This window comes from Nycticebus coucang, chromosome 6 (assembly GCF_027406575.1).
Source record: "Nycticebus coucang isolate mNycCou1 chromosome 6, mNycCou1.pri, whole genome shotgun sequence".
NCBI lineage: Eukaryota > Metazoa > Chordata > Mammalia > Primates > Lorisidae > Nycticebus > Nycticebus coucang.
Genome location: NC_069785.1, coordinates 46951393 through 46973966, shown reverse-complemented (window position 1 = coordinate 46973966; position 22574 = coordinate 46951393). Strand labels below are relative to the sequence as shown.

The 22574-nt window shown below is 52.3% G+C and overlaps 1 protein-coding gene across 2 annotated transcripts; it reads left to right on the top strand.

Moving 5' to 3' along the window:
- The first annotated feature begins 1010 nt into the window (after positions 1–1010).
- Positions 1011–21733, top strand: SHF (Src homology 2 domain containing F). 2 transcript variants are annotated; one of them, XM_053593594.1, is made up of 7 exons: positions 1011–1532; positions 10981–11122; positions 13348–13554; positions 15005–15145; positions 16674–16845; positions 16987–17106; positions 20381–21733. In XM_053593594.1, the coding sequence occupies exons 1-7, from the start codon at positions 1035–1037 to the stop codon at positions 20565–20567; spliced, it is 1467 nt and encodes a 488-aa protein (XP_053449569.1). In that variant the 5' UTR covers positions 1011–1034; the 3' UTR covers positions 20568–21733. The 2 variants fall into 2 exon arrangements, with proteins under 2 accessions (XP_053449569.1, XP_053449570.1); XM_053593595.1 differs by lacking the exon at positions 15005–15145 and having other exon boundaries at positions 1012–1532.
- The last annotated feature ends 841 nt before the right edge of the window (positions 21734–22574 follow it).

Sequence of the window (22574 nt, the reverse complement as noted above, 5' to 3'; positions counted from 1 at the left end):
AGGCAGGTTTGAACCTGGGGGTAGGGAGATACTAAAGAATTGGGGATGAGGGGTGAGGTGAGGCTGCTACCTTCTTATCAGAGCCAAAAGCAAACGTTGGTGTTGGCTTCAGGGCGACATTTCTGGTGAGGATTGGCTTCGTTTCTAAGACAAAAATGCCTAGCACTTGAGCGTCAGAGCCTGAGGAGGATAAGGAGTTGTGATAGACAACATTGAAACTGTTTCTAGACTTGATTTATTGACTTGTCTGTTTCCATTCTGTCACTAATTTGATTGACAATGAAACCCGCCACGTGGCTTGAAGGGATTTTTGCGTGTGTGCGTGCTGCGGTCAGGGACTGGTGGGCCTGCTCTCGGCAGGTGCGCCCGGGGTTGGGGGGTGTTTGCAGGAGGGCTGTTTATGTGTGAGGACAGCGCGTGTGCAAACGCCACGGGGGAAGTGGATGTCTTTAGGTAGTTGTTTGTATGTGATGTGAGATGTTTGCGTGGATTGATAGGTTCGGATATGTGCGGTGAGTGCAGTTGGATGGGAGGAGGTAGGTGGGGCTCCCAAGGTAACATCGGGATGGGGGAATGGGTTGTTACAGACACATCTTCTTATGAAACAGCTCCTCTTGCCCTCACTAGATTTTTCTCCTAGAGTATTATTTCCCGGTTTGGGGGGCCTAGGAAGAGAGAAGAGGAAGAGCGGAAAGCGCCCCAGACCTAGGAGTCTGGGGGCTACCCTCTCCGCGCCTCGCACGAGCAGTGAGATAGGGAACAGGAACAAATGGGGATTGGTGTGTACCTTGGAGAATTCACACTCAGTGCAAGGGTCGCATTCCCTGACCCAGGGTCTCCACTTCACTTCGCGCACGTCCACTTGGGCTGGAAGCCCGGGATGCAGGTTGCGGGGGAGGCAGACCCTGTTCACCAGCGGAGCCCCGCCCCTCCCTTGTTACAGACGAGCCCCGCCCCCTCTCTCCGCCCGACGGAGCTCCGCCTCCGCCCCCCACCGGGCCACTGAGCTTCCCTGGCTCAGTCTGGCGGGCCCCATGTTACTGAGCGGAGCTCCTCCGGCGGGCTCCCGCCCCGGGCCGCGGGCGCAAGGGAGTGCCGGGGGTGGCTCGGGGGGGTCCCGCCGGGGCACCGGGGGTGCGGGAGCCGGCCCAGGAGGGGGCGGCAGCGGCGGGGTAGCCAAGTGGCTCCGGGAGCACCTGGGCTTCCGCGGGGGGAGCGGCGGCGGAGGGGGCAGCAAACCGGCGCCCCCGGAGCCGGACTACCGTGCCCCCGCTCCCTCCCCTGCGGCGCCCCCCGCGCCGCCCCCGGACATACTGGCCGCCTACCGGCTGCAGCGGGAACGCGACTTCGAAGACCCCTACTCCGGGGTGTCGTCCGGTTCCTCAGCCCTCGCCACCCCCGCTGTCCCCGGCCCCACGCCGCCCCCGCGCCACGGCTCGCCCCCGCACCGCCTTATTAGGGTCGAGACCCCAGGACCCCCAGCGCCCCCTGCCGATGAGCGGATCACAGGACCCCCGGCGAGTAGCGACAGGGTGAGTGCTGCGCCAGGCGGGGGTGGCCGGGAAGGGGAGGTGGTTAGTGGTCTGGAGGTTGTGTGAGGGACAAAGGTGGCGGGCCTGAGTCGGGCCTCTCTGTGCCACGGCTACTAGCCGGCACGAGCCCCTGACCTCGAGGCTGTGAGTCTTAAGCCACCTTTGTTCAGATTCTTGATGGACTAATCTGGGACAGGAGCCCCAAACTCTGCCCCTATCCCCTGTTATGGCCTCAGGATTGATGACCCTCCCTTTCCCGAATTCTCTCTCCACTTTACAGCCCTGGAGCCAGATCCGGGAGCCTTTTTCTGTTGGGAATTGAGGTGCCCCCCTCTCCAGATCCCCCTGTAGTTTATGGCCTTTCTGCCCCTCTGGGAGCAGCAGATTACCGCCCTTTGATCTCTGACCCTTCCCCCAGGGCAAAGCCAGCACAAAGCTCTGCCCTCCTGCTGCTCCTCTCCCTCTTCTCCTCCCCTCCTCCTCTTTCCTCCCCCTCCTCCTTCTTGCCCTCTTCCTCCTCATCCGGGAGTCCAACATCCTTGCAGGTGCTGAAGCCCCAGAAAGGAGGTGAAGGCTGGGGTGTCTCCCTGTGAACAGAACTAGAGCTGGCTGTTGCCCTACCCAGTGGGGCTGGAGCTGAACAGGCTTCTGTTCTTAAGAAGCCAGGACAGGCAGCAGGCAGCTCTTGCTGAGGATGCTGACCACTAGGGTCCAGGTCCACTCCTCACTTCTTCCCTTGTTCCTCCTGCTATGAGGACAGGCGGTGCTCAGGACCTGTTGCCCAAATGGGGCTAAGTGAAAGCCTATGCCACCTCCCTCTTGGCCTCCTCCTCCCTGGATTCATTCTGAGGGAGGCTAAAGTCTCTCTGGGGTCTGCAGGCGCTGGAATAGGAAGGTGAGCAGGGCATTCGCAGTCCACAGGATTCTTCCTGGCACAGTAACAGCTGAAAGCCATCCCCAGTCCTATAGCCCTGAATTTTATGATGATGATTCTGTTGTCCTTCTTTACTCATCCCTGGGAGCTCAGCTCTAGGGCTTACTCCCCTCTCCTCAACAGAGGAGAGCATTTTTATTTGATTGGAGAGCAAAGTTGCTGTTGAATCTGTGGTCTACAAAATCGGGGCTTTTAGCTAAGAGAGCATGCCATTTTGCCTGATTTCCTGGATGAGAGAGATGTGTCAGGGTCAGAGCAGAAGCCTCAGGAATGTGAATTATTTTTCCCTAGTTCCTGCCATGGGGCATGGCTGCATATCCTGGGCCAGGATCCTTAGTCTGCAGAGGAAGGTTCAAGGGCACTTTTAGATTATGCTCTTCTGCTTCCTAATTGTCCCCCGCTATTGTGTGATGTGATGGAGGTGGTGGCAGTGAGGCGGAGGAGAGTGCTGGGCCTGGTTCTCATCACTGTCCAGCTAGTCTCCTGCTCTCTGACCACTGCCTGTTTGGCACAGACAATACAAGCTTGAGCTGTCCTTGGCCCTTCTCTGTGCATTGGCTTGAAATGACCTAAAAGGCTGCCCATCAAGCTGTGGGCTGCTCCAGGACAAGGACGACATCCTCTTCTTGTCTGTGTCTCTCAAGCGCCTGACACAATGCTTGGCATAGGAGGGGTTCAAATATGTCCTGAGTGGTGCCTGTCCACTCCAGGATGGCCTGAGGGTCAGGGACTTGCCTAGCCACAGCTCCTCTTGCACATTTCCCCAGAGACCCCCCCACCCCCACCCCCCAGGGAAGGTGCTCCACCCACAGAGCCATGCAGAGACTCACAGCCTCTTCTTGCTGAGGGTCTCCATGCCTCAGCTTGGGTTAGCTCTGTGATCTGTGTGCTATTCAGACTTGGGGGCCAAGAGATGTCTGACTCCTTTGTCAGATTCAGGAGAATCTGAAATACAGCAGGCTCTCCCAGGAATCACACAATCTGTGGTTTCTTCAATGGGTGTGATGAGAAAGACCCAGGATGCCATCTGAGCTGGCCCAGGGGCAGGGACACTGTCTCTGTGGGCCCTGACTTGGGGCTTCCCACAGTTTAGAGAGGGCAGCTCCCTATCTCAGAGTTTGGGGTCAGAGTCTTCCCCTAGGAAGAGCCCAGACAGGGTGCCTGAGCCCCTTACTCTAAACCTAAGTGTCTGAGCACCTCTCCGGCCTACTGAGCAACACCTGCCTATAGAGCTCAGAAAGATGCTGTCCCAGGATGGTGAGCTGGCCCTGCCACTGTGCCCTGCTGAGCTAGTGCTTCTGCACTGTGTGGCTGTTTTCTCCCTGCTCTCTGCTTCTGCTCCTCTCAGCTTTGCCCTTGAGTGGTTGCTTTGAGGTCTCCTCTTGAGGTGACATGGAGACTGGATGTGCCTTGGGCAGGGCTAGCTTCTCTCCTCCTGGAGCCCAGTGGCTGGTGCCAGGGAAGGGAGGTTCAGAACTCTCTGACAAGGGCTAGATTATGAGATTGATGAAATATGTGGAGTTACTTCTGTGACAAGCCAGAGGGATTGAGGAGAAACCCAGTGAGTGTGGGCAGGAGAGAACAGGGACCTGGGCAGGCCCCCAAGAGGCCCTGTGGGCTTAGGACCATTAGCCCTCTATCCATGCAGGGTTCTGGCTACCAGCCCACCCTCAGACCCACTGCTGTAGTTGGCAGGGGTACAAGGATGGCCATCTGGGCAGGCCTGGCAGGGCAGGTGTGAGAGTAGCAGGAATCACACCCTGCAATGGGCAGGCAGGGTCTTTGCCATCTGGCCGCAGGAAAAGCTCCCTCATAGCACTTGACCCCTGTCCAGCCTCCAGGCCACACTCTGGCAGAGGGGCTACAGAGCTGCACCCTCCCCTTGCTTTGCTCCCTTTTCTCAGACCTTCAACAGAAAAAAACATGTCTAATTTGGGAAGGGAATGGATATAGGAACAGCAGGGCCTGATTGCATGAAGCTCTGAGCTGCCTATGACCGTCTGCACAAAATGTCCTTTGCCTCCATCACGCCAAGATAGTGTGTGTGTAGGGGTGTGTGTGTGACATGGACAATGAAATGAGAAGTTACCCTGTATTGAAACCAGGCTCCTCTTCTTAGCTCAAGGAGGTATTCCTGGAGTTCATGAGCCTCCAGAAATTATGTGCAGAGATTTTCCATGGGGGTGGGGGGGGAGGCTTATAGCTCTCCGACTCTCAGAAGGGTTCACAAACCCCCAAATATTGAGAACATTTAAAAGTAGATGTACCTCTGCTGGGCATGGTGACACACACCTGTAGTCCCAGTTACTGGCAGGCTGAGGTAGTATAATCACCTGAGCCCAGGAGTTCAAGACTACAGAGTGCTATGATCATGCCACTGCATTCCAGCCTGTGCAACAGAGCAAGACCCCATCTCTAAAAAAAAAAAAAATCATAAAAACTAGAAAAACTAGATGTACCTCACAGATGGTATCCATAGGGACTTTTGCATCATTTAGGCCCAATGTTGGAAAGGAGTGAACAGATAGGGTGTTCAAGGTTGAATAAGACATTCCTGTCTTGAGGTTAGGTGGGTGCTGTGTAGAGGCTGCCCGTGTAGGACCATCCCCTAGCCATGTTCCCTGAGTGTGTGTGTGTCATTAGGTATGTGGCCTAGGCTTTGAAAGGGTCATTGCACCCTGGAAGACCTGGTCCTTGCCTTTTCTTAGTTTGTCTGCTTGTCTGCTTTAATGTTCCTCCTTGTGATTTCTACAGACTCTAGGGTCTGATCTGCTTATCTTGCATGTGTTCTCTGCTAGAGACAGAGGGGAGGGGAAAGTCCTGGAGAAGCCGGTGTCCAGCTGAAGGGGCCTCTGTGGGCTGGTTAGACCTCTTAACTCTTTGGTCCAGGCTAGCCATCTCTGCCATTACTAGTGCTTTGAGGGTGACCGAAGCCTGTGGCTCCAATTGTGTGGCAGGCCTGTCCCCTCTACTCAGTGCAGCATACTGCAGCACTCACTCTGTCTGGAAGACATCTGTGCTTGGCCAGTGAGTGACTCAATGACACCTCAGCTCTGGCGCCCTGCCTGTGGGCAGCCAGGAACAGCTGGGACCCTGAGGAACATGGAGGGAGGAGCTGGCTGGGCTGAGCAAGCCCTGGCTGGGGCCCAGGACTGAGGAGGAGCCTGCTGCCCACTCCACTTGCCCTCACCACGAATGGGCATGATTAGTATGTGAGAGCAAAGGTGGGGCCCAAACACTATGAGTAGTGGGCCCATGGGTGCCCCCAGAGTGTGGTGCTTTAGCCTGGGGTCTTCACAACATCCCCAAGGCACTTCAGTCTTGTGAAACCTATTTTGTATCTGTCCCTGTGAGCTTCTGGAGGACCCAGAATAGTTTTTTCATCTTTAATAATATAGTAGCTGACATTTACTGAGCACTTACCTGTGCCTGGCACCATTTTGAAGCAGCTGACATGTATTATATCAGTTGATCCTTACAACAACCCTATGAAGAAGATTCTGTTACCATCTCCAGGTTATACATGGGGAAACTGAGGGACAGGACTGTTGGGTCACACTTGCATGGTTCCTCAGCTAGTAAGTAGTAGAGCTGAGGTTTATAGCCAGTCACCTGACTCCAGACTCACTGCTCATCATGCTTGGGACCTCCGCACCTAGCTACCTGACAGAGAGGAGGTGTTCCATAAGTATTTCCTGGTGAACAAGAGAAGGAATAAGGGGCATTGTTTTGTGCTGAGTTCACCATTTCCTGAATGCTGAAAACCACCACTTACTGCCCAATCTTGAGGTGGCCCCAGACGCACCCAGGGGTCTTTTGAGCATTGGTAGGATCGGTTACATGTGTGAAATGTTTGACTGTTTTATAAACATGACATTGCCCTTGTAATTAGAAAAGGAAAATAAATGTATTTCTTGGAAAGTAGTTTCCCAGGCAGATAAAATAGGAGAAGGGCATTCCAATAACTAGGAACAGTGCATACAAAAAGCTTGTTCTTGGGGAAGGTGGTAAGTAGTGTAGTGTTTCCCACAGTGTAACAGGTTAATAGGTCTATCAGTGACAAATGGATTCCATGGTTAAATACTTTGGGGAATTACTGAATTAATCAGATTTTTTTGCCACAGGACTTTCAGATTTGAAGTATATTTTAAATATTAACAAGTAGAAGAGAGAAGATGCTGCATTTTCTATATTTTTGGAAATCTGATAATGGCACTAAGAGTCAGGAAACCTGGGTCCCAGTCTTGTCTCTGCTGCTGACTGGCTGCATACCCTAAACAAACACCTAAACTTTGGGACCTCAATACCTGAATATAAAAGATTATCTTTAGTGCTAACATTTATTTATTTATTTATTTTTTGCAGTTTTTGGCCGGAGCTGGGTTTGAACCCGCCACCTCCGGCATATGGGGCTGGCACCCTACTCTGTTGAGCCACAGGCGCTGCCCAATGTGCTAACATTTATTGATTACTGACTCCATGCCAGCCTCTGGGCTAGAACTTTTACAAATTCATTTTCCTCCTTCCAACCCTACGAAATAGGTACTATTATCATCCTCATTCTACAGATAAAAAGACAGAGGTTTCCAGACATTAAATGTAAGCTGAAGAAGCAGAGGAAAGGGAATATAGTAGGTATGGAGACCTGCTGACCTAGCATCCTGTAACGGGTGCCCCCTCTCTCCTCCTGGACTTGTATCCTTTGGAGCTCACGGCTGAGTTATTGAATGTGTTGCATGTCCCAGCTGCAGAGTGGGAGATGAACCAGATGGTGGGCCTGCTAGCCACCTCAGGAGAGGCTTGGGCAGGAAGGAAATTCAAAGTGTGACAGCTGGCATTTCCCCGTTGGGACAGACACAATCACAGGGTCTTGGAGGCACCCTGCTGGATGGCAGGAGGGAGAGGGACAAGGGACCCTCTGGCTAGCAGCCACTTTACCTACTAGTTTGGAAATATTTCAGCATTTCAACAGCATTCTGGCTATATGCCTAAATATCAATCAGCCTTGGTTTTAGGTACTTTGTCCCAGGCCTTTTGTGGACAATCCCTCCCTTCTGCCCTTGTGCCAGAGGCTTTGATCCCTATTCACAGGTAGCATCTCCTGCAGCCACTACTGGTCATAGGTCAGAATGAATGGAGATCTGAAAGCTGATGTCACAGCAAATAGTCTGGGGTGGAGGCCTTTGGAACATCCAGTAAATGTCCTAGAACACCTGCTGGGCCCTGTGATGGGTGCAGGATACAGCAGTGAGCACATCAGAGTGGGCAAAAGGACCAAATGCAAAATAACAAATTGTGGTAGCCTATAACAACAGTTTCCCCCAATAAGCAGATTATCTTCACAGGACCTAGAAGCCACTGGGAAAGCAGGCCTGGGCTCTGCTTGAGATCTGCTGTGCCCAGGGTGGACACCCATCCTGCCCGTCTTCCCAGCTGTTGTCTCTGCTGCTGCTTCTGACTCCCAGGCCTGTGGGTGGCTCATCTGGCCACCTGAGCCCAGGGCGCTGGGCCGGGGCTTCCTGGAGCAGGGTGTGGAGCCAGGAATTAAACAGAGGAGCCATTGAGTTGCCCGCAGAGTTGCCACCTGGACGCCCACGGGCATTGCAGGCTGGGGCTGGGGAAGCCCACGCCAGCCTGGGAGGGGTAGAAGCTCTGGGCATGTGCCCAGGGCTCCAATGGGAAGGGAACTGTGTTCTGACGAGGCTTGGAGGGGGGTTCTGGGGGGGGTCCATGGAGTGGAGGAGAGTGGGAGGGTCATTGGGGACACCTCCACTCACCAAGCAGCTTCTGAGGACACAGCTTCACCAGAAAATACTTAGTCCCCCATACGACCCTACCCTACTCAGATTTGGGCTTCCTCTCTCTTCTTAATGAACAGGAAAAAGTCCTTTTTGTCTATTCTTGTTTTATATGAATGGATTTAGCAAATATTTCCTGAGAGCTTTCAGGAATTTATCAGTAAACATGGTTCCTGCCCTCAGGAAGCTCACAGTCTGCAGGAAGACAGAATAAAACTTTATGATAAAATGTAATAATAGCCCAGCACAAAGGTACAAAAACTTTCTGAAGAAATACAGTAAGCAGTAAGAGATGATCAGTCCAGGAGGAAGAGGAAAGCCTTCCAGGTAAAAGAGAGCCTAGAGCTCTCAGGTAACAGAGTGATCTAAGGTAGGTAGAGAGAAACCAAAGAGAAAAGTGGAATCTTTTAGATCTCTTTAACTTCAGACTTTTTCTTATAGCAGTAGAGAGTCATTGAAAAGGTTTAGGGATAGGGCGGCACCTGTGGCTCAATGGAGTAGGGCGCCGGCCCCATATGCTGGAGGTGGCAGGTTCAAACCCAGCCCTGGCCAAAAACTGCAAAAAAAAAAAAAAAGGTTTCATATATCAGGTGATTCAAACACTGTTAAGTAGTTGCCACATATGAGTGTGAGTCTGAGTGCCAACTGTCAGGATCAGCAGGGATGGGCTGACTCCAGAGCCCCCTTGGTCAAGGGATGGCACTGTGGGTGCCAGTTGGCCTAAGAGGAAGCAGCTTGAGTGGGGTAGGGGTGAGTGGATTTCTTTTCCCTGCTTCCTGGAGGAAGGAGGACTAGAGGTAAAGCGCTCCCAGGTATGATAGGTGATGACATAGTAGAGAGAGACATTTTTCTAGTGCTGACTGTGTGGTCAGGTGCTTATTGGAACAGGAGAGATGGAAATGACACCAAGCAGTGAACGCTTTAGTGGTGGTGATGGGATGATCTGAGGTGGTCATCCCACCAGCAGGCAGAGGTGCAAGGGAGTTGAAGGAGCTGAGGGTGGAGTGGGACAAGGGGGTTGCTGAAGACCTGAGAGTGAGATGGTAGGAGGCACTGGGACATACCTCAAAGGCCCCCAGGGAGGCTGGCAGGGTCAAAGGAACATGCAGAAGGGGTATCTGAGGTGGGGAGGTTCCTTTCTCCATCTCTGCCTTCCTAGTCGTCCTCATTCCCAGATCCTCTAACCCAGGGCAGAGCCATCCCACCACAGCCTCCTAGCCCAGCTGACTCCCACGGCCCGGCTCACAACCAAAGTGTCAACTAAGATTAGAAGGAAGGTGAGGGTGGCCTCTCCCCATACCACAGGCTCCAAAGCCATCTCCTATTGGCTGTCACTTGTCAACACAGTGGTGCAGTGCCTCCGGGTGCTGCCAGCCCTGGGTGGGCTGGGCTTTGTGTCTGCCTCAGCCAGCCCCCTAGGAGAAGCTATACCCAGCTTGGAGAAAGGCTCTATTGTCCTCTCCTGTGCCCTACCCTGAGCACCTTGAGTGCCTCTGCAGGGTGTGTGGTTTGCAGTTTGCACTGCACAGGGTGGGAACAGGGACAGAGGAGTGGCCATGAGCAACTCTGTGGGAGGAAGGGGCAGTGTGTAGGGAGTAGAGGGCTGAGGCAAGGCCTTTCCTGTCCCTGTGACCCAGCTGCCAGCAGATTTCAGCAGAGCCTCAGGACTGCCCCAAAGCATGACTCCAGCATTTTCTCTCTTTCAAGACAGCAAGGATGACCCTTAGGCAGGTTGGTAGCCTTTTGCACAAAGGGCAAGGGTTCCAATCCTGATTTCTCCACTTATGCAGCAAGTGCTCTTGGGCATAGTGATTCCTTACTGCACCAGGCCTCCAATTCCTTAAAATGGGGATAATACCTACATGACAGGAATGTTGTGAGGATAAATCAAATGAACTGTGAAAAAGTGAGTACTCAGCCCTTTGCTTACTTTTTTTTTTTTTTTTTTTTTTGAGACAATCTCACTCTGTCTCCTTGGGTAGAGTGCAATAGCATCATAGTTCACAGCAACTCCTGACTGTTGGGCTTGGGAAGATCCTCTTGCCTCAGCCTCCCAGGTAGCTAGGACTATAGGCACACACCACAATGCCAGGCAACTTTTCTATTTTTAGTAGAGACAGGGTCTCACTCTTGCTCAGGCTGAGCTCAGGCGATCCACTTTCCTCAGCCTCCCAGAGTGGTAGGATTACAGGTGTGAGCCACTGAGCCCAGCCAGCCTTTCTTTCCTTGATGATCAGCAGCTGTTTATTTGTTCAGTGTCTGGAAGTGCCCTGGTAGGCATAGACCATGCTAACTTCTAAGGTGCTTTATAATTCCTTGCTTATTCTTTGAACTATTCCAACACTTTTGTAATAAGTTTTTTGAATTAATTCTCTATTTTGAACCACTTGGTGTAGATTCTTAATCCTGCTTGGACCTTGACCAAAATAGGACCTAATGCCCAGTAACCTCATTCTGGACAATTCACCTGAGAGATGACCCAGAGGCACAGAATTAGCAGAAAAGGAAGATACACTACTTGGTTCGTGGCCTAGTAGGAGAACTCTACTAGGAAGAGCCAGAGCTTGTCTCCATCCAAGCTCAAAGCCTGTCCTTGGGTACCTAGGCTCCGTGTCTAAGGCAGCCTACCCAGGACTCTTGCTTCCATGGACAGAGCATCTGGGAAGAAGCAAACTGCCTCTCAGTTGTCTGAAGGCCACTTTATTCACTCCCACAGTTGGCAATCCTAGAAGACTATGCTGATCCATTTGATGTTCAGGAGACTGGTGAAGGCTCAGCAGGAGCTTCAGGAGTCCCAGAGAAGGTCTCTGAAAATGATGGCTACATGGAACCCTATGAGGCTCAGAAGATGATGGCTGGTGAGTGAGAGGCATGGGATAGTAGATTGTATGGGTGGGCTGGGGGGGTCAAGGATCTCCCAAAGAGAATCACTTGCTTTGGGGAAGGTGATAAGTTTGAAATGATGGGATGTCAAAGTGACATATCAGTATGACAATTGGAAAAACGTGACTAAAAATATAGATGCAATGGATGCTGTGAGGCTGGGCAAGTAGTTCAAGGAATTAGGTAGAGAGAGATGAATAGACATGGCTTTGGGGAACAGAGGCCAAGAGAAGGTCCAGGGAATAAGACCAAGTCATGATCAAAGAGGAGGACAAGGTAGGTGAGTCTAAGCCAGGGCCTCTAGGATGAGAGAAAGTTTGTTCAGGGGCAGATAATGTTAGTTCTGGATGTACATGGGAGCTAAGATGAGAGAGACCAAGAGGAGCAGTAAAGTGCTTCTCAAGTTGGAATGAGGTGTTTGGACTTGCTCCAAAGGGAGAATGGAGCCATTATGAATTCTTGAGCAAGAAAGGAACAGGTCAAGTATGGTATTTTAAGAGGATTACTAAGGCTTTTGTGTGCAGAATGGACAGGAAGAAGTGGGCATCAGAAAGTTAAGTTAGCAGGCTGTTGTGAAAATTATTGGGGCTTCAGGTGGCGCCTATGGTTCACCTCAGGGTAGGGTGCCGGCCCCATATACCGAGGGTGGCCAAACTTCAACAAAAAAAAGCTGAGCATTATGGTGGGTGCCTGTAGTCCCAGCGCCTCAGGAGGCTGAGGCAAGAGAATTGTCTAAGCCCAAGAGGTGGAGGTTGCTGTGAGCTATGATGCCACAGTACTCTACCGAGGGCAACAAAATAAGACTGTCTCTAAAAAAAAAAAAAAAAAGAAAGAAAGAAAAAGGAAATTATTGGGGCTTTAGTAGCCAATAATTAGCCTCTCTTTCTTTCTCCCTTGAGCCTGGAAATAATTGAGAAATAAGACTAAGGTAACAGACTGATTGAGATTAAAACGTCAGCTTTATTACTGATAGAGTTGACTGGAGAACATTACTTAGCTATGTCATCACAATGGTCTTCTTAATACTTGGTCACAGAATTAAACTTGCCCACTCTGGCTTGGGCAGTGCAGGACAGCTGTAGGATACTGTACAGGGTCAGGCCACTCACTGCATGGAGGAGAAAGAGTCAGAATGTTCTCTCTCTGCAAGAAGGCAGATCTGAGAATTGGAAAAATGTGACTTCCCTTCTCCTTGCCCATTCTCTAGCCAATCAGATAAGCTGCTCTTCTTCCTTGGGAGAGGTGGCAAGGGAGACAGAGAGTGGTGGGGTGTTATCCCAGAAGTATTATTCATGGAGCCCATGGGAACATGAGCCTGTGAAATGGAGGTTCATCTTAGCAATAATCTAGATATGGGGAGATGTAGAGAAAGTCATCACATGTTGGCAATGAATAGATGGGATCTGGAGACTGAAGGAGGGCCAGGTTCAAGAACAGTGTAGTAGACAGAAATGGAGAAAGTGAGAGGCTGACCCTCAGGAGGTCGATGAATGCTCTGGAATTGTATTTGAAAGAACCCAGGGAGCATCTATAACTTTTATCAGATTTTCATTGGGGCCAGAGATCCCCAAAAGAGAATCACTAGCTTTGGAGAAGGTGTGGTGAGTTTGAAACAATGGGATGTTAAAGTGAAAGATATTTATGGTAATAGAAACACTTGACTAGAAATACAGATGTAATAGGTACTATGAGGCTGGGCAAGTAATTCAAAGAGTTAGGGTAGGGAGAGATGAATGAGACCTGGCCTTGGGGAACAGAGGCCAACAGAGGATCCACGAAAAAAGACCAAATTAGGGGGTCAGAGAGGACAATCTATGAAAATGACTGTCAAAAGGGCAAGTTTCAGAAAGGGGTGGTCAGCGGTGTCTTAGTAGCAAAGAAGGACTTTATGATTGTGAAAAGATATCACTGTAGACACAGGGAAATAAATGGAGTTTGGCAACAAAGAGGAGATAGATGCCTCCATTTCCTAAACATGTAAACTTGGGCTACCCAGCCCTTGCTGGACTTTGTGGAATCCTTTTCCTGTCTTTCACGCCCCTGTCTCTATTGTTTTTGGAGACCTAGAAGTTTTTGGAGGGTGAGGGACCCAGGCTGTGTGGCTTCTGACTTCCCCTCTGAGGCAGGACATCTTGCTGGAGGAGGGAGCCAGATGAACAGGGCTGAGCTCATACCTCTTCCCTTCTCCTTGCCCTGTCAGAGATCCGGGGCTCCAAGGAGACAGCAGCCCAGCTCTTGCCTCTGTATGACACACCCTATGAGCCAGAGGAAGAGGGGGCCACCCCAGAAGGTGAGGGGGCCCATTGGCCCCGGGAATCCCGCCTGCCAGAAGATGATGAGAGGCCCCCTGAGGAGTACGACCAGCCCTGGGAGTGGAAGAAGGAGAGGATTTCCAAAGCCTTTGCAGGTGAGTCCTGATGGAGAGGACAGGTCCACTGGGACCTCTCAACAGCCTTCCAGGCTCAGGAGAAGGGAAAGAGTGGACCCGAGGAGCCCAGGGAGGCCCAGGAGCGAAATGTAGTTGAGTTCTGTACTGCAGAGAGTGGGGAGGTGGGCAGTGTGGACACAGCACTGCACAGACTCAGGGAATGGGCACAGGAAAAGGATGAAGGTGTTTCTCTGCATCGACCACATCTCAGAGGCAAAGAGGCTTGGGCTACTTCCATTTTTTTGTGGAGCTGGGTTTGTTTAAAAATAAAGAAATTATAAAACAAAAGTACAAAACTTGTGGCATAGAGTATGTTAAATACTGACATTTAACAGAAGGTGGAAATTAACACTTGCAACAATGAAAACAGCTGTTCGTGTAACCTGAATTCTAGGGCTGTGCCTCTCAGTGGGGGATCCTGCCAAACCAGGGGTGTCTGGCCCCAGGGGAATTTCAGAGGTGCAGAGGGAGGCTGTAAGAAATCCCCTGATTGCTCAATAAGGATCAGATCTCTACTATTCCAGCCATACCACTGTCCATCCCAAGCCTAAGTCCACCGGGGAAAAGTGCATGTTGGTGATCTGAGATGGGTGGAGCAAGGGCCCAGAGTGAGGAGAATTCTTTCCCTCCTGGATCCTCTATTTAGTAAGGACATAGTGGGCTTAAATGCCACCAGGGGCCCCTCACCCCTCCTTGGGCAAGGGGCTCATCCTCCAGCTGGAACCAATTTTCCCCACCCTGGCCACCAGACTGGGAAGCCATGGGTTTCTAATTTGTTTCCTGTAAAGCACAGACCATTGAGGATGGGCCGTTTATCTCCAGAAGTCTCCTTGGAGAATCAATACTGTTTGGATTGCTTAATGGGAAAATCTATGCTCGTCATTAGGAAACCTCGTTAGCAGTCCTGCAGCCACTGGTGGCATCACTCTTCTCAGGATGGAGGGCAGCTAAATTTCAATAAAACATCTGCCCCAAGTCTGCATATTCCTGACAACCACTTGTACTGCCCGCCAGTTCCCAGGCTGTGGGGAAGAGAAGAAAGGGAGGCGAGGCTGGGGGTGCCAACAGGCTGTGGGAACCTGGGTGTGGTGTGGGGAGGTGTGGGAAGCTCCTAGTCCTCCTTTTTCTCTGTTCTTTGGGCCCTGGAGGCTTGTGAGAGTTCAGACGAAGGGGACCCATGGGGCTGGCAGAACAAGACCCTGCATCCTGCTGCTTGCTACCCAAGCCCCCAACCCTTTGACCAGCCTGTTGTGGTCAACGTTGGCTTTGTCCAGCCCTCTGAGAGTCTCGCTCCCTCCCCTGCCTCTGCCTCTCCTTTCTAGGCTATCCTGTGTCCTAGCTCTGAGTTTTGGTGTCTCAACCTTTGCTTCTTTCTGTCTCTGTCTCTGTCACTGTCTGTCTCTCTCCTCTCTTTTGCCATTGGCTCCAGTTGACATTAAGGTTATCAAAGACCTACCTTGGCCTCCGCCCGTGGGACAGCTGGACAGCAGCCCCTCCCTGCCTGATGGGGACAGGGACATCTCCGGTCCAGCCTCGCCCCTCCCTGAGCCCAGCCTGGAGGACAGCAGCGGTGGGTCCTGTGGGGCTTCTGGCCAAGGGGACATGTCCTCTTACCCCAGGCCCTGTGGGCTTGGGTTTGAGGAGTTGAGAGGTGGGGCAGGATTTAGAGACCCCAGGAAGAATCTCTTTAATCCTGGAGGAAAAAGGAAGAAACAAAAATGTACATTCCCCTCTTTTCCCAGAACTGTGGGGAAGGGGTCTCTCAATATGTTTCTCAGTACACCACAAAGATTCACTTTTTTTTTTTTTTTTTTTGAGACAGAGTCTTATTTTGTCACCCTCCGTAGAATGCGGTGGCATCATAGCTCACAGCAAACTCTTGGGCTCAAGTGATACTCTTGCCTCAGCCTCCTGAGTAGCTGGGACTACAGGTGCCCACACCCAGTTATTTATTTATTTTTTTTTTAGAGACAGGGTCTCGCTCTTGCTCAGGCTGGTCTCGAACTCATGAGCTCAGGCAATCCACCCACCTTGGCTTCCCAGAGTGCTGGGATTACAGGCATGAGCTACTGAGCCTGGCCAAGATCCACTGTTATTTTATCTTTTGTTTTTCTGTTTTAAAAGTAGGGGAAGGAAAGATCCACTATTTTAAATTCTCTTCTTTGGGAAAACTTTGCCTGACCGATCCTTCAGCAATGAGGTAGTATCAAGCTTGGAGTAAAGGAGAGAGAGGATCTGATCTTGCATCTGGTGACTGAAAAACAGCAAGGGCTTAAAAGTGCTATGCGGAGAGAAAGAAAAGAGCCCAAATGGGGAGGAAAAAAGCACTTAATTCTTCGTCTACATTTAGTTTGCCCAGAATGAGTACCCAAGGGTGTGTGCACAGGTGTGAGCGCCTGTTTGTACATTTGTGCATGAGTGTTGTGGGTATTTTGTAAATAACAGGATGAAGGAGGGTGTCTGTCACCTGTGCATGTGTGCCTGTGGCCATGTGACCCAATGAGGTTCCCCCCTCCCTTGTGTTGGCTCAGCTGTCAGGCTGCCCTAGCCAGCACTGGGCTTCTGGAGGTGGGGGAGGGGAGCCAGTGGGCAGCGACCCTAGGTGCAGGGGGAGGAGCAGGCTGGCTGGCGGCTCTGGGCAGGATTAGCCTGTCAAGATGGCACCAAGGGGAATCGGATAATTGTTCTTAGATCGATAAGTCATTTCTACAGAATGGCTTGGCAGGGTGATTTGGAGAACTGTAATGAACTCTGAGGAGAAGAAAGAAACAATATTATCAGCACCGAAGCCACCCTGAGGGGGATGGAATAAGGGAAGGCAGTCAGCTGCTCTAGAGGGAGAAGCTTAAGTGGTTTCTCGTGTTCTTCCTCTCGCCTCTCCTCCCATAGGGTGGGGACTGGGAGGCCCTGTGTGGCATATGGACCTAGGGTTATGTCCCTAGAGCCAGTCAGGCCCATGAGCATGGGCTACCCCCCAAGAATAGTCCTCTGACCTTTTGGTGTGGCTGGAGGAAGTAGGGGTAGGGTACAGCAGCAGCTATTCAGTAGGGCTGTACCTCTAGGGTCCTTGGAGTCCATGATCGGTATGTTCCCCACAGCCCAGTTTGAAGGATCTGAGAAGAGCTGCCTGTCACCTGTTCGGGAGGAGAAGGGGCGGCTACCTCCCAGACACTCTGCAGGGAACCCCAAGTCAGCCAAGCCCCTAAGCCTGGAGCCCAGCAGCCCTCTGGGGGAGTGGACAGATCCAGCACTGCCTCTGGAAAACCAGGTGTGAGTGTCTGTGTCCAGCTGGGGACTCCCTCCCCTCTCCTTCCCTCTTGGCACTGGCTTCCCTGCAAGGGACACCCAGAATGGGTGGGCCCAGACAGTGAGGGACCCAGCAGAGATGCTCCTCCTCTCTCTCATCCTCAGCTGGTATCACGGGGCCATCAGCCGAACAGACGCCGAGAACCTGCTTCGGCTGTGCAAAGAGGCCAGCTACCTGGTGCGCAACAGCGAAACCAGCAAGAATGACTTCTCCCTCTCTCTCAAGTGAGTGCAGAGGCTGTGGGTAGGGACACAACTACAGAATAGGAATTCCCTCCAATATTGCCCTCATGCCCAGCCAAGCCAGTCTGTCCCCAACCTGGGTGAACACTCCCCAGGCACTAGATCCTGTGATATCTGAGACTTAGCCCTATTCTCGAGGAGTTCGGAGTCCACTGGGGAATCTGGGGTCCCTTTAGCCTCTCTAGGTCTCAGTTTCCTTACTAATAAAATGGGAGAATAGTAACATAGGAAAGGATTAAACGAAATAATACACAGGAAGCACTTAGCATGGTGCTGAGTGCTCAGTGAATTACCACAGTAATCATTGTGCATGGGAGTCTAAGACATTCTGGAAGCGCAGGCAAAGAGATAGGAGGAATCTACTGGGTGAGATGCAGGGGTGGGTCCTGAGAGGGGGCAGGACAGCAGATATAAGCTATTCCTGTTTACTCCGGGGGAGTGTGGAGGGATGGGGTGGAGGGGTATCTGAGCTCTAAAAGTATACTGGAGAAGTGGGGGAGGCAGGACCATCCCTTACCATCAGCTCTGCTTGTGGGAAGTTATACACAGTCCAGCATCAGCTTCCTTGGGCACCCTGGTGGATGGCCAGCCCTCGCCATGGCAACCAGGAGTTCTGGCTGGTAGAGCTTGCACTCTGCCCCACATAGCAGCCGGTTGGGGTGGTATGTCCATTTACCCACCCACCTCACTCTTGAGGCATCTGTACCACATCCTACCACATTCTCTTAGGAGTATTCAAATACCCCTCACTTCAAACAAATCAAATCTATGGAACTATAGGAGTATCATACCAGATACATTTGGGGGATAATTATTCAGTTTCACTAGAAGATAATAGAAAAAGTGCCAGACTGTAGTCCGGTAACCTGAGTTCTATTTTTGGGTTTTATAAAACTAGGCACATCACTAAATCTCACCGGGCCTCCATTTTTCCCTTTGCAAAGTAAGTTGATAGATATTGCTTAGATTTCTTCCAACTGTCACACTCTAGGAGTCTGTGAATTATAAAATCAAAGTGCATTTCAGAAAAATGCATTCGTCAAAAAATTAATTTATATAACTTCAAGAACATGTGTTGTTTTAAAAAATTATAGTTAAAATTCATGGAGCATACCAAGCAGTATATATACCATCTCCATCCTGCATGACAGATCTCTTTTTTATAGACAAAAATAAATTCAAAGAGGTTTGTGACTTAATCAAGGCCAGCTAATAAAGCTCCAAAGTCAGGATTTGAACCCAGCTCAATCTGACTTCACAAACCAAGCTATTTATTCCATTGCAGGGCTTCACCCCTCAAGTGCAATATAGCCAAGGCCAGGGTAGATGCTAGGGTTCTGGATCCTGGGACTGAGTACAGCCCAGCAGGCCCCTCCCTGCCTTAGCCTGAGGATTAAAAAGGGGAGGTAGGCCTGGATGTCAGTTCTTGCCCTGGCAGATCTAGCCAGCCAGCATCTGTCTGCCAGAGCCTCGTTTGCATATAAATGGTTTCTCTGAAATACAATTATGGTTTCTCTTTTCTCCCTAATGGAAGGGCTTTCACTGGTAATTAAACAACTTCCTCGAAAAGCCTTGCTGGCCTGGACCTGTGCGCCAGCTGGTCCACGCCAGCCTGAGGGTCTGAGGCTCTGGCTAGGGTTTTGCTGTGTCCTAATGGGCTCTTGAGACGTTGTCCCACAAGGTTGGAAAGCAGAGCCATCCTTTTCTCCCAGGAGGTCAGTTACACAGATGGAAGCTGGGGTCTCTGGCCACTTGTTGCCTTTCTTGGCCAGGAAAAGATATAACAAACAGCTTTCAGAAGAGGCCATCCCCCAAGTGGACAGTAGGGGGAGGGTCATCCCCAAACTGGCAAAAGGTGAGAGAAGGACCCATGCTGCTCCCCAGCCTTGGGCCTGGGACTTGGCATAGGGGGAGGGGGAGGGTGCCTACTAGGTTCCTGCCCTCTGCACTGCCCATGGGGGCTTTGTTTACCTGGGGCCCTTGGCTCCTTATCCCCAAAGCCTATGTGGTCACTGTAAGCCCCAGTTATCTCAGACGTACTGATGGCCCCACACCCTAACACACCCAGCCATGGGGTCCCCAGGCCTTTTCCCAGCAGGCTGCTGGGCTCCGGACTAAGGCTTCAGGACACCATGCCCTGAGGAGAGGCAGAGGGCTAAAGTTCAGGGCCTGGCTTTTCCTTCCATTTCTCTCCTCCTTTTAGCCTTTTTACTCTTGGCTTTCTCACTTGTGGGCCTAGTGAAATGGGGCCAGGCACAGCCTTCTTTGAACACAGGCAGGTGATGAGGTTTGCAAGCCTCACTTCTCAGGGGTGAGCAGCCCCTCCACCACCACCACTAGGCATGCTTTTCACACCAGCCTCTGAGCCCTGGCATTGTCCCTGGAGTCTGGCCAGCAGCAGGCTCAGGCTTCAGGAACCCACCAAACATCCCTTATCCCTTGCCTGTGGGTAAGTCTCAGAAGGGCCAAGGAGACCAAACTGGTGGTAATTAGGACAGACGTTCTTGCTGGGGGCCTCATCCCCATCCCCTCTCTCCAAGCCTGATGGTTCTTGCACATTGAAGAGCTGGCCAAAGCTCTGAGCAGCGAGGTCCTTGTCTTGAGAGCAGGGCCAGGCACTAATGCTGATATCCTGGGTGTGGCAGGGAGTTGCAAGGCAGTAGAGCATGAGCATATCCTCTCTCAGGAATGGAATGATGTCATTCTAGGCTAAAGGGCCAGGTAGATGGAGGGTGGTGGTGGTGGTGCTGGCCCCAGGCCCAGATAGCAAGAAGGTGAAGGGATGTCCTCAGGAGGAGGTAGGCTAGCATTCCCAGATTTGGGGGGCATTGCCACATTGGCTTGTCTCTTCCCCTGGTCTTTGCAAGGGAGAGCCCTAACCAAAACTAGCTTGGTTGTCACATCTGTCATCCCATCCTCCTGCCCAGGGCTCCACATAAGCCACCAGCAGCCCCTCACAAGTGTCCTTCTCCTGGCTATATAGGCTGGAAGGTAGGGGTGCCTGGACCCCAGGGTTGGGGGCTACTGTTCACTCATTTCCACCCACACACAGCCTGTACACACATTCTTGGCACACCCAAGTGCTCTTACCACAAAGTCAATGCCTAATGGTACCTACTCATACCACCTCCACCTCCCTATTTTCAGCTGGCTTGGAACCACCACCCTTGCTGTCCCAGTGGGGAGGATTACTGGATGAGTGAGTTGGGGACTGAGGAGAGCCCAAACTCACTAGGGTCTCCTCTCCTCTTCCCAGGAGCAGTCAAGGCTTCATGCACATGAAGCTGTCCCGGACCAAGGAACACAAATATGTGCTGGGCCAGAACAGCCCACCCTTCAGCAGCGTCCCTGAAATCGTGCACCACTATGCCAGCCGCAAACTGCCCATTAAGGGGGCGGAACACATGTCCCTGCTCTACCCCGTGGCCATCCGGACTCTTTAGATGTGAAGCCAGGGTATTGATAGACCTGAACCCAGCCCTGTGCCGGTCATTCTGGCTGAGGGCTGGGGCTCTTTGCACCGACTCGATCGATCCATCTCTCGAACCTTTCTTCTCCTTTCCCTGAGATCGAATAGAAGCTGGAGGTTCCTTAATTTATTTCCTCAAGGGGAAGGGCTGCTGGGGCCTTAGAGTTACCCAGAGAGAAAGCAGAGCCTCTGGAGGAGGGGCTCCAGAGCCGGGGTGTCCTGGGGACTTTAGGATTGGCAGCTCCAGCTTCTTACCGACCCGAAGGCAGAGGCAACGACCTCATACTCGCCCTCCACCCCCAAACCACCGGAGGGCTCCGCCCAGAGTCTGGCAGTCCCCTGGGATGGAGACAGCCCTAGTGGATTGGGAAGGGCTCGGCCCGAGGGAACCGCAGTCTCCGGGCCGCCCGGCTCCGGGCCAGAGGCAATAAATAAACCCAGTCCTGCCGGGCAGTGCTGCGTCCGCACCTCCGGCGCCGCCCCCAGGCCGACGGGGGAGGGAACGGCGAAACGAGCACAGATTCTGATTATAAATCAGCTCTGGAGCAGACATAAGCCGCCTGTAAAAAGCACTTTCGAAGCATCAAGTTCTTTCTTTGACGAGACGTCAAAACATCCCCCGCTGCTCCCACCCGGGCTAGGGACACCGAGGCCCGCCGGCGCTATGGCACCCTTCCCCGCCGCGCCGCTGAGCGCCGCTCCCCTACAGCTCGTCCAATTTCCTGCCAACAGCCATTTGTCTAGGAGGAGGGGGACGCGGAGAGACAAAGAGGCAGCGCGCCAGGCGGGAGGGAGCGGGCCGGCAGTGCCACGCGGAAGCCGCGCTCCCGCGGAGGCGGGAAGGCTGGCGGGGCGGACCGCGGAGTCCTCGCTCGCTTCCTCCGCCAGCCCTGACTGAAGCATCCGTTTCCCGGAGATCTGCGGCGCGGGCGGCCGTGCGCGCCCCCTGGGGGCCGTGCCTTTAACCGCCCGCCCTACGCGCGGGGCCACACCCGCCTGCGGCCTGGCTACGCCCGGGCTGGTGCCCATGGCGGGAACTCGCAGGGCCTGGGGCCCAGCCCCGTAATGCCCGCTGGGCCACTCCGGCTCGCCCTCCTGCTCCCACGCCTGCGGGTGACGGTCTGAGGGCCTCTTCTAGGACCTAAAGGTGCAACCTCCTGAGTGGCTGTGAATGGCAGAACTTGGGTGTTTCTAATCCACTGGCTATTTGAAATTGAGGGTATGTGATCTGATAAATGTAGGCATACTGTGGGGACAATAGAAAGGCTCACTTGAAATTGGGCACTGTTTCAGAATTCTCTCCCAGAGGGTTGTCCTGTGGTTCTTGTTGGTTTTGTTTGTTTGGGGGTTGGGGGAGACAGAGTCTCTGCCACCCCAGGTAGAGTGGTATGACATCATAGCTCGCAGCAACTAAATACTCTTGGGCTCAAGCAATCCTCTTGCCTCAGCTTCTGGAGTACCTGGGACTACAGAAGTGTACTACTAGGCCCGGCTAGTTTTTCTATTTTGTTTTTTAGTTTTGGGGGGGGGGGTTCTTGCTCTTGCTCGGACTGGTTTCGAACTCCTGAGCTCAAGCAATCCACCCACCTCAGTCTCCAAGAGTGTTAAGATTACATGTGTGAGCCACTGGGCCAGCCTAGGTTACCTTATGTTTAAGTAGACTTGGAGAGCATCCAGCCATTTTGCAGATGAGGAAACAGGCTCTAAAAGGTTAGGTGATGTGCTCATCTGGTCTCCTCACTGCATGGAAGATCTATGTAGGCACAAGTGCCTCACTGTCCCATTTCTCAGAAAAGGTCTGTTAGTCCCTGTGGTCCTGGAGCAAGCCAGGTTGCTGTGGCTTCCTAAAGGCTCCGCCTGTGCCCACCCCCTACTCTTCTCTGCCCAGCCCACCTTTGCCATAGTCCTGCTCCTCCAGAGGACCCCAGCCCTTACTCTGCCCCTTCAGATCAGGGTTCAGAGCCCTCACGCTATGATGCCC